General features: G+C 38.9%; 1 protein-coding gene across 1 annotated transcript; it reads right to left on the reverse strand.

Moving 5' to 3' along the window:
- Positions 1-91: 91 nt before the first annotated feature.
- On the reverse strand, positions 92-12130 carry cwf19l1 (CWF19 like cell cycle control factor 1). The gene is made up of 14 exons (XM_083999213.1): positions 12001-12130; positions 11286-11370; positions 10478-10562; positions 10267-10368; positions 8890-9104; positions 8674-8789; positions 7848-7932; positions 6988-7146; positions 5816-5963; positions 4648-4727; positions 3624-3833; positions 2123-2242; positions 1926-2023; positions 92-612 (listed from the first exon to the last, which is right to left on the reverse strand). Exons 1-14 carry the CDS (start codon positions 12021-12023, stop codon positions 465-467), a joined length of 1674 nt encoding a protein of 557 aa, XP_083855339.1. The 5' UTR covers positions 12024-12130; the 3' UTR covers positions 92-464.
- Positions 12131-12386: the final 256 nt, after the last annotated feature.

Raw genomic sequence — 12386 nt, forward strand, 5'->3', positions numbered from 1 at the left:
TTTAAAAAATCGTTCTTTTTCCACATTTGAAATTAAAACAAAAACAAAAAACTCTCAGTAGAAACGATAGAAATCTTTACTTTCTTTTTGTGTAGAAACTGCTGTTGTAGAGTTGCTGCTGTGTATGTTGGACTTTTATTGTGAAGGAGTTCATCCAGCACCTTCCTCCGTCAGGAAGAAATGACATCAATCAATGAAAACTCACTTTTTGTTAGAAAAAAACACAACATTTAAACCGAACTGTGAGGTTCTGGGTTCGATTCCTGTTTCTGTTTTAATTTCAGCTTCACTTTGAACAGAAAAACCTGAAAAATCCCAAATATTTTCACTCGGAAACGTCTCAGTTTCTCCGTCACCGAACGGAAATGAGGAAGAAAAACAGGTAACGACTTGAACCACAACAATCCAGCTCTGTGTGTGTGTCGGTGTGTGTCAGTGTGTATTAGTGTGTGTGTGTGTGTGTGTCAGTCTTCCTCCAAGGCGAAGTCGTACGGCTGGAACTCGTCCCTCAGCTCTTTGCTGCTCTGCTCCTCCTCCTCTCTGGTCTGTTTACACTCCTTCCAGTCGGCTCGGGTCGGGATGTTCAGGACCGCCTCGCTCGCCAGAACCTCGCTGAGTGTTCACAACGACAACACACAGACACACACACATGAATATGAACAAATCATAAAAGTACGATTGATTAAACAATTCAGGAACTTTACAGTACAAATCAAGAGATAGTTCAACATTTTGGCAAATTGGCCCGTTGCCATAATCCCTATAGTCATAGCAGTAGGTCCGTTACCTTTAATTGTCGGTGCAAGCTGTTTTTAGAACGGCGGAGCAGAGCTGTGAGCTGCTCAGAGCTACGCTACGGAGGCTCATTAAGGGATTTCTTGGTTTCCCTCATCAAACTCATCAAATACACAATCCAACAACTCCACAACGCTCTGGTGGACAAGTTGTGACCTGCACATTCACCACACTATGAGATAATAACACAACGTTACCAGACAGAGTTGTTTTAGAGGGAAATACAGAGACTGTTGATGAAAAACTGTCCCTGAAGGCAACGCACATCAGAGGTTTTACATGAATTTACCTCTAAAACAACTCTGTCTGGGCCAATTTGTCAAAACGTTGAACTATCCCTTTAAAAGCCGTTTTCTCAAAATGAGCTTTTCCTCAAATCTCCACTTCAGCAGCACTTCCAGACACCAAACCTTCCACTTTGATCCCTTTCTATATTCTGAAGGTTTTTACAGAGGGGATTGTTGATTCACAGCCTCATTTATACAACATTTTATTCCTAAAAACATGGAGAAATTAGCTTTTTTTGTTGCTGTTGACGATAAAAAGAGATATCCAAAATCCTCCTCTGTAAAAACTTCTGACTCTAATGTGTCAACAAAATAAAACAAGAATTTTGAAAGTAGCTTTATCCATTGTTCAGATTTCTGTTCTGGAAATATATGCAAATTAGCACATATTTAGTTTTAGTTTCGTTTTTTTAGTTTATTTATTTATTTCATTCATTTATCAAGCATAAAAACAAAAAATAAAATAAACAGTGACAATATTGTAACTCTTGAAAGAAAGCGGGCAGAAAGAAGCAAACTTATATTGTCTACCCCTTGTTTGAATTAATTCACAAATTAGATAATACCTACATCCATTTAATTAGATATTGACTCATTTACATATTTAAACATAAAATTTGACAAAACTTGTAATACAAAAACTATTTGTCTTAATGTGAGTGATAAACTTGGGAAGTTTCATGGTGAAATCTGTTAGTTTACATTTTTACCCTATTTACCTTTAAGTGTCTGACACGTTTATATAAATTCATATCCAACTCTCATTATTCACCACTTTAATTATATATAATTATCTAATTAATCTAATAAATGATGATTGATCAGTGATTGATCAGCTCTCACCGTCCAAACTGCAGAGGGAAGTGTTTCTGGATGCGGTAGTAGAGTTTCTCTCCAGAGTCCAGCTCCACGTAGAAGTACGGTGTCCCAGGAGGGGCAATCTGCACACACACACACACACACACACACACACACACACCTCATGTAGTCCTTATATTTACTGTGTTGTTGCCCGTGTGTGTGTGTGTGTGTGTATTCACCTGTTTGAGCGCGGTGTGTTCAGGGATCTCCATCAGCTCCATCTGCTGCTCCTGAGCCTGGACCATGAACGCCTCCTTGATGTCGTCGGTGGCGCAGCGGTCCAACGGCACCGGGACCACCTGCAGAGACCAGAGTCTTCATCATCATCATCATCATCATCATCATCATCATCTTGTTGTACCTTGTTGTTGTTTTGTTTGTGTGTGTGTTTGATCGGGATGAGAACCGAAACTTTTATTGTAACCGACTGAATCCTCCTCAGTATCGATTCACGTAAAATCAAACGTTGCCACATTTGTTTTTACACATTTTTTATAAACAAAATTACGGAAGCGTATTGCATTCACTTGAAATAAAAACATTTTAAAAAAGCTTTGTTTTTCGTAATTTTCTTTCTGACTTAACAAGATTTCAAAATCCTGCGAGAATCTCCCACCTGCAGACAACGTTTAACTGCTGCGGTCAAGTCTCCACTTCATCACGGATCTATTAGATCTATTAGTTCCATGATATATTTATGCTCCACTTCGAAAAATACAGTCAAGCATTGTTGTGCTACGTGTAAAAAAATAGTGTAGTTGGGCTTTTACTTTGAAAACCTGCATCACCTTGCAAACAATGCTATTGAATCCATTTTGAAAGGTCACCTTTATTTTGAAATCAGTCCTTACGCACTCTCACTGTAGTATTATATCTACATGTAGCACAACAACAATGCTTGACTCTATTTTTCGAGTAAGTGATCCTCCGAGTACAGATTCACATTTCAGTACCTGAACGCACCGTCATGTCTGGCTGACGGGCTTCAACACCTCAGACCTGAAGGTGAGTTTGGGTTTTAACGTTTAATGTTTAATGAGAACTGTCTGTTTCAAAATAAAGGCGACCTTCCAAGGTGATGTAGATTTTCAAAGTAAAAGCCCAACTACACAAATTTTTCTTATTTTCACTGCGTTTCCTGTAAATTCAGATTGATATGAACTCCACCTCAGAGTAGCAGTCTGATGTAGCACCTTTATTTTGAAATCCGGCCTTTCCTGCTCTTACTGTAGTTAAGCAAAAAAATTACGTCAGGGAAAGTTTGACTGTATGTTTGGAAGTGGAGCATTTTAATTATTGCTCATAGGTTTCCTGTTTGTAAATCTTTTTTGTTTCTGTTTAAGCTCCGATTGTGGATTCTTCTTATTTATTGTTACATGTTTGGAGCAGAATAGTTGATGTACTGTAACTGCAGCAGCTGATGGGGATCCAAATTAAATCAATGAATCAAGTGGAGGCTCGACCGCGGCGGTTCAACGTTACAATTTGAAATCTCAGTAAGTTAAAAACTGAAAAGAAAAAAAGAAGAAATGACTCCATTAATGCAAAACGCTTCTGTAAAAACAACTTCAATCACCACACAGAAAGAACCAGGTCCTGCTGCGTATTGGTTGTGTATCGGTTGCATATTGGTTGTGTATAGGTTGCGTGTGGTTTTAGATGTGTGAGTGTGTGCTGCACCTGTAGCTGCAGGTGTTGGCTCCTGTAGTTCCTCTCAAACAGGACACATCTCTGTCCTTTGCTGCGGTAGAAGCTCTTCAGAGCCGCCTTGTACTTCTCCATCTCCTCCACCACCTCGGAGCCCAGGTCCACCACCGACTGGTAGTGGCCGATGGGCAGGATGAGCACGTGGTGGCGGCTCAGACCGCCTTTAGCCAGGGCCAGGTAGCACTGAGGAGGAGCAAGATCTTCAGTCAGACATCAGTATAGAGGACTGGGAGGAGGCATGAGGCACAAGATGCAAACTCCTACAGTATAAATGGTTGCTTAGAACTTATATCACACCTGTTAAATTGCACCACTTTGATCCCAATATTCCTGACTACTGCACCAAACGCATGGAAGAAGTTGGTATCCTACTACATTGTTATGTGGAGCTGTAAAAAGCTGCAGATATTCTGGAAAGAGGTTCTCGACTTTTATTTCTAAACTCACAGAAAAGGTTGTTCCAGCTGAAGCTAAGATATGTTTGTTGCACGTCATACTGTATATCCTGAGAATTTCCCAGTGACTGTAAAAAAAGCAAGCTACACGTGTGATTGCCTTAAAATGGAAGGAGATCCAGGGACCTCGGGCCAATAGGATTACAGACCTGCCATCTAATTTGGCACTAGAAAAACTGACTTACATGGCAAGAGGAAAAGTTGAGGACTTTCCTAACCTACATGAATAACCTGAATGTGCAACCTAGAACTGGACTAGATCTGTTGCCACCACCTTGATGACCTTAAAAATACGTAATGCACATTTTTGATATTATTATCAAAACTTTATTTACGGTAGATCTTATTGTGGGTGGGAGGAGGGAGGGTTAGAAGGGTTTCTGTTTCTGTTTTTGTGTGTTATATTGTTGTTAAAATGGAAAATCAATAAAGAAATTGTGAAGAAGAAAAAAAACACAGAGGACAGGAGGAGGGGGGAGGTTAGAGCTGCTTAGACCTGGGTGTGTATTGATTATTGATTATGGGTTATTATTATCACTCACGTGTGATCCTATGCTGATGACCAGGTGTTTCTCCACCTGAGGACTGGCCAGGCAGAACCAGCAGGGACCGGACGGCTGAGCTGCTCCACCACACACAGCAAACAGTCACATAATAATAAATATACGAATATAATGTAGCTCTGTCACTTTAAATACTGATCAATCTGATCAAATTATGTCTCATCTTCATGTACGATTCATATTTCACACAGTCTTGTTTACAGGTGCGTTTCAATACATTAGAATATCATGGAAATGTTTATTTATGTCACTAATATAATTCAAAAAGTGAAACTAACACATTATATAGAATTAAACATTTCATGTCTTTATTTATTGAATTTCTTTTAATTCTAATGATTAAGGCTTCACATTTAACAAAGAACTAAAATTCAATAGCTCAGAAAAATTGAATATTTTTTACCAATTACAAAAACTTTTCCATGATTGTCTAATTTACTGAGATGCACCTGTACAATATGTGTGTGTTGTGTCTCTAAATAATGAATGAATGAATTAATGAATTTTTATTTTCGAACATGTATATATAAAAAAAAGGAACTATTTGTACATACAAAAGAAAAAAAAATAGAGCCAATACATAACAAAACACCGTACATTGTTCGAAAAAGGAGTGAGAAGAAGTACAAAACTTTTTTAATTTCCCACCTCTTTTTAACTTTTTTTCAGTTTGTAACTACACGGATATCTTTATAACTTCATAATACACCTATATAAATATATACCATATATACACTTCATAAATATCTATATAAATATATAATTACAAAAACTACATACATATCCTTTATATATACTGTATATAAACTATCCTCATAAATAAATATATACCATATACTAAGTTAGTTACAATAAAACAATCAACACTATTCTATTCATAGATAAAGATTTTTTACTTTTTATTTCTTTCAGTATCTGTTTGTTCTGTCTGTGTCTGTGTACTACTATCTTGTTCGTTTGAGCTGCTTTTATTTTGAAAATCCCCACATGAAGGGATCAATAAAGACTTTAATTTATCTTATTTTATCTCTTATCTCTGTTTTTAGCATCAGTGTCATTAAAATAAACTGAATCAGTCAAACTTCAGTGTGTTTTGTGTCCGTGTGTGTGTTTTCTCTGTGTGTGTGTGTGTGTGTGTGTGACTCACGGTGTCTGCGTGGTTGTTTCGGTCGTCCGTCGCCGTCCAGCTGTTGGTCTCGTCCTCGTCCGTCTCCGTCTCTCTTCCGGCCACGGCCCCGAAACCCGCCGCCGCCGCCGCTCTGCTTCAGGTCGAAGAAGAACTGACCCGGAGGCGCCTGGACAGGAAGTACCGGAGGAGAACAGGGTCAGATTTCAAAATAAAACACCTGGTCACAGAGTCTGGAGCTCCGGTGCAGTTTTTAAAGGGATACGCCAACATTTTTTTTTTTTTTTCTCGCGTCTTGCCTCACTCCCGAGTCCATGACCAGCAGATAGACACCATCCTTTCGACTGTGTGTGCAGTAACAAGGGAGATAGAGCCGTATCGCCCGTAATTAGCTTAGCTCAAACACTGGAAGTGTATGGGTAGTGTTAGCCTGCCTCCTACCCGAGCTGAAATCAGCAGTCAGAAGCTGATTTCATTTTAGCTCTAAACTCTGTAAATATATCACTTTATCATTTTATCATTTCAAACATGTTTAGGAGAGAAAGTAGCCGTTTAGATCAGCAGTGTGTCGTTAATTTGTCTAAATACCAGCTGGTTACAATTTTGTTGGGACGAATTTGCCGCTACTCAAGCTAGCCGTTGTGACCAACGCACTTCCGGTTACTTTCACAGAATAAAACACCCGTTGCCCTTTACATGCAGAAAACCATGACGAGAGAATTTGTGCTTTTACTTTGAAACAGGAAGCTAACCTACCCTCGATGTAGCTAGCTTGAACCAAAATAAAGCGTCTTTGCTTGAACCCTCCGTTTTGACCGATCTCGTCCTGTTAGCGGCATTTGACCGCTCAAGATGCCTTACCGGAGAGTTTTGTCAGCTCTGAGACGAAGATCGGCCCGCCGGTTTCCGTTTAGAGTTGCTGAAGAGTTTCTCTGATGACTTTAGGTGGAGGCAGGCTAACACTACCCATACACTTCCAGCGTTTGAGCTAAGCTAATTACGGGCGATACGGCTCTATCTCCCTTGTTACTGCACACACAGTCAAAAGGATGGTGTCTATCTGCTGGTCATGGACTCGGGAGCAAGGCAAGACACGAAAAAAAAAAATGTTGGCATATCCCTTTAAATCTGTGAAATTAAAGGACAACTGCGTCCAAAATCCTTTCACTCCTCGACACAAACACGCTCCGCACCTCTTCTTCTTCTGTGCTGCCGAAGCCCGGCGTCTTGGCGGCGTCCGTCTTGTCTTTGCCGGAGCGTCTGTACGGGTTTTCCGTGACGTCCTGCGGCTGCTTCACCAGCTCCGCCGGCTCCATGGTCTTCATGGGGATGATGTTGAAGGCGTACAGATACTGTAATAAATTTAATTAATAATAATTCATGTTATTATTAATTAGATCATCGTGCTCTGAGTTTAAAAGATAAAACTCAAAAGTATCAGAGTTAAATGTTGCTGAGCGGCGTTATTTTTTCCTGTTTTGTTTTGTTTTGTTTTGTTTTGTTTTGTTTTGTTTTGTTTTGTTTTGTTTTGTTTTGTTAACTAGTTCTGGGTAGAAGTTGGACATTTCTTTGAAACTTTAATTGGTATACAACTTAAATTTAGAAAAAAAAGAAAATATATAATTCTCCTTTATGATGAGAAAAGGTTTGAAGGGCAAAGAACATTTTTATTGTTGATTTTATACGGGAAATATAAAACTACATTTACATGTGAATGGTCATCAAAGGAATTTAAAATAGAAATCTGCCGCTACATTCAAACACTTCATGGTCTGAAAGATGGAAAAACTATAAAAACATTAGACATTTACAAATCAATAAAAACCTCTGTATGATTAATTGAAAAGATAACGCCTGTTTTTAATTAAATTGTGTAAATAGATGTATATGTTTTATTTGTTTTTGGTATTTTGGTTTCTTTGTGTGTGTGTATATTATATAAAATAAAAATAAATTAAATGATAATAATAAAAACATATGTATATTTAAATAAAAAAAAGACTTCCTGCTGTTTTTAACTAATTCTCTAACCCTAATAAATCTCGGTTCTGACCTTCTTCTTCGCCGGGTTGTTGACGGTTGCCAGGGCGATGAAGCGACTGACGTGTTGAGCGTTTTCCTGGAGGATGACGTGGTTTCTAAAAGACGGAGACAAAAACACATGTTCAGCTCTGTCTGCTGGTTCCAAACATTATTAAAGGGATAGTTCAACATTTAGTCAAATTGGCCCATTGCCATAATCCCTATAGTCATAGCAGTAGGTTCGTTACCTTTAATTGTCGGTGCAAGCTATTTTTAGAACGGCGGAGCAGAGCCGTGAGCTGCTCAGAGCTACGCTACAGAGGCTCATTATGGGATTTCTTGGTTTCCCTCATCAAACTCATCAAATACACAATCCAACAACTCCACAACGCTCTGGTGGACAAGTTGTGACCTGCACATTCACCAGGCTATGAGATAATAACACAACGTTACCACACAGAGTTGTTTTAGAGGGAAATACAGAGACTGCTTGATGAAAAACTGTCCCTGAAGGCAACGTGCATCAGCGGTTTTGCATGAATTTCCCTCTAAAACAACTCTGTGTGGTAACGTTGTGTTATTATCTCATAGCGTGGTGAATGTGCAGCTCACAACTTGTCCACCAGAGCGTTGTGGAGTTGTTGGGTTGTGTATTTGATTAGTTTGATGAAGAAGGAAACCAAGAAATCCCATAATGAGCCTCCGTAGCGTAGCTCTGAGCAGCTCACGGCTCTGCTCCGCCGTTCTAAAAACAGCTTGCACCGACAACTAAAGGTAACGAACCTACTGCTATGACAATTTGCCAACATGTTGAACTATCCCTTTTAATAATATAAAGACAGGAAGTGACGTCCCACCTGTACGGCAGCCTCTCATAGTGAGCGCCCTCTAGTGCTGCGAAGTGGTAGCGCGGCTTCAGTTTGTCGGCGAGGTTGGCGACGGAGCCGCTGCCACAGAACTTGGTGTTGACTTCCTGCAACGAGACGAGAGAGAAAAACGATGACTCACAACTCAACAACTCAACAACTCTGCTCTGTTTTTTTACTCCGGGGACTCGAACCCGGCGTTGTTACCGGTGTGTTTGCGTAGTGCCACACGCCTCGGGGCCACTGCGACGTCAGCAGGATGTCGACGCCTCTGAACTTGGAGCTGCCGGTCAGCGGCGTGACGAGCGCCGACAGGTCTTTGGCGGTGAAGCAGTGAGCCGGCGCCGGCTCCTGAGACGCCTCGCGACCGCTGACGTAAGCGATCTGGAGCCCCGACACGCCCGTGAACACACCACGCCGACCTGAAGGGGGCAAAAAAGGGACAGTTCAACATTTAGTCAGATCCTCCTCTCACCATACACTGCAAAAACTCAAAATCTTACCAAGAATATTTGTCTTATTTCTAGTCAAAATGTCATTTCTAGTCAAAACAAATCTCATTCTACTTAAAATAAGACTCATCACATAAAAAGTAGCTTGTTTTTAGACACTTTTTTAAAACTTCTTTTAAGCAGATTTTCACTTGAAATAAGTAAAAGAATCTGATAGTGGAGCAAGTTTTTCTTTCTTATTACAAGCACAAAAAACTGCTTTCACTGGCAGATTTTTCTACTTATTTCAAGTGAAAATTAGTTTGAAACAAGTGAAAATGATCTAAAAACAAGTTAATTTTTAGGCGATGAGTCTTATTTTAAGTGGAAAGAGATTAGTTTTGACTAGAAATGAGACATTTTGACTAGAAATAAGACAAATATTCTTGAAAAGATTTTGAGTTTTTGCAGTGTAATCCCTATAGTCATAGCAGTAGGTTCATCATTACCTTTAATTGTCGGTGCAAGCTATTTTTAGAACGGCGGAGCAGAGCCCAAGCTACTCAGAGCTACGCTACGGAGGCTTTTGTTGTGATCTTTGTATTATATCGCATTTTATCCTTATTGTAAAGATGTAGTAATTTAATGAAGATACCTGTGATTTAACCCACTTGAAAAGTGCTATATAAATTAAATTTACTTACTTCTTGGCTGTATTTCTCTACATTACTATGAAATTGACCGTTATTTCTAGGCAATTTCTAGACATTATGACGCAATTTAATTGTTATTTACTGGCTGTTTCTTGACATTATCATGTATTTAGCAGCCTGTAAATTAAAGGGTCACCGTAGTTCTGAGTATTTGCTTCATGTGTCGTAATGTTACATGATTATCTCATAGTGTGGTGAATGTGCAGGTCACAACTTGTCCACCAGAGCGTTGTGGAGTTGTTGGATTGTGTATTTGATGAGTTTGATGAGGGAAAAGCAGAAGTAGCCTACCGTGCGCCTCCATTAAGTTAGATGAGCAGCTCATGGCTCTGCCCCGCCGATCTCAAAACAACATGCACCGATAATTAAAGGAGATGAACCTAAATGTTGAACTGTCCCTTTAACAACAGAGGCTGAAGCTGTGTGCTGGTTTTTTTTACCGAGGTACGTGATGTTTTCGGCGAGTTCGTCGCCGTCGGCGCCGGGGAAGCTCTTCACCGTGTCCTGGCTCGCCGCTCCCAGGATGTAGGTGTGGATGGGAGCTGACGAGGGACAAAAGAAGAAGTGACAAAACTTTAAAGACAGAACAACAACGACAGTATCATCAGCAGCAGCCAGATGTTGAGCTATGGTCCATCCAGATGTTCACACCTTTCTTGGCTCCGGTCTTGTACTGCTGCCACTCGGCCGCCGCCTCCGGTGTCGTCCCGAAAAACTCTCCGACACACAACAACAGCTGCAGGAAAACACAACACACACCAACACTGAACTTTACACATGTCAATTAACTATTATTAGAATATTATCAATGATGCATTCAGGTGAGCATGCAATTTACTGAGGCAACTGTTGTGTATACACTGTAAAAACTCTTATTTCTTGTCAAAATGTCTCAATTTTCATCAGAACGAATCCCTTTCCACTTAAAATAAGACTCATCACCTAAAACTTAACTTGTTTTTAAATCATTTTCACTTGTTTCAAACAAATTTTCAATTGAAATAAGTAGAAAAATCTGTCAGTGAAAGCAGTTTTTTGTGCTTGTAATAAGAAAGAAAAACTTGCTCCACTATCAGATTTTTCTACTTATTTCAAGTGAAAATATGCTTGAAAAAAGTAAAAAAGTGTCTGAAAACAAGCTGCTTTTTAATGTGCCGAGTCTTATTTTTTGTATAATTAGGTTTGTTTTGACTAGAAATTACATTTTAACTAGAAATAAGACAAATATTCTTGGTAAGATTTTGAGTTTTTGCAGTGTAGAACTGCAAGTATCAATTATTTACTTTAATTGATTTATTTTTTTGTTTTATAAAATAAAAATATTCAAATCAATGAGGGGAAACTAAGAAAATTCAAACATCCGAGGAAGAAAAGAAGGTGAAAGTGGATCCCTGTGTTACATATCAGCATCTGAAGTCTGTAAATACACATTAAATGCGTCAGATTGAGTCGTTCTCACATCAAACTGTCCAGTTTTCTTCTGAACCGTCTGCACTCGATTGAAGAGAGCGGTCAACCTGCCTTCAACGTCTCCACACGCTAAACTGTGAACATAAACACACACTTTAATCAACCACCTGTTACATCATCAGAGCATCACAAACATTAAAAATCTACTTTAAGGTCCCTCTACAGACAAATTTGCTTTCGTTGAGCATTGATTTCACCTGAGCTGCTGATTTTCTCTGTTTTTTAGTTATCCTCATTTTCTCTGTTGAGCACTTTGTACTCTTGTTTGATAAGTTTATCATTATATTATTATTATAAAGAATCCAAAGTTTCTAAAGTAAAAGAAAACTGACATGAAATGTAAATCAATAACATCAGAGACAATCTAATTAATCTGATTTATTGATTAGTCTTTAAAGATCAAGAGCTCAAACCAGAGATATGATAGCTGGTAAATACTGCCAAATCGATCAGTCAACCTAATCATTACAGAAAAATAACCACAAGTCGTTTTATCTAGAGTTTATTTGAACCGGAGCATTTTGATTATTTATTTCAGTACGTTAATGTTAAACGACGTTTTGATCGCGAAAACCGGGAAAACAAAACAGTGTTTGACAACATCTTTGACACTAAAACATTCACAGCTTCAACCACAAAGACGTTCAACAGGATAAAACTTCAATTAAAACCGATATTTAAAATGTTAATAAAGTGAAACTCACACTCTCACTGGTTGTTCTCCCATGTTTTAGATGATTATTGTGTCCAAAATGTGTGGTTTGGATTTTTGCAGCTTGGATCTTCTGTCCGTCGTCGATAAAGGTCCGACCGAACAGGGAGCGGAACCGAAAATCATGCGGTGTTTTACCAATAAAATGTAGCTGGGGGTTAAAAAATTATAATTAATAATCATAATCAATCAATTAATAGTTAATAATGCGTTTTTCGTTCACGTCATAGTATTTTAATCGATTAAAAAATATATAAGATAAGGTTGTTGTTGCCCGGACGGATTTTCAGCACTGACACAGTGGTTGCCAGGTTTGACTCTTACACGCAAATTGAATAGACACGGATGTGATAATGAAAAAATGCTTTAAATCGCAGC

Source organism: Trachurus trachurus (assembly GCF_905171665.1).
Source record: "Trachurus trachurus genome assembly, chromosome: 23".
Classification (NCBI taxonomy): domain Eukaryota; kingdom Metazoa; phylum Chordata; class Actinopteri; order Carangiformes; family Carangidae; genus Trachurus; species Trachurus trachurus.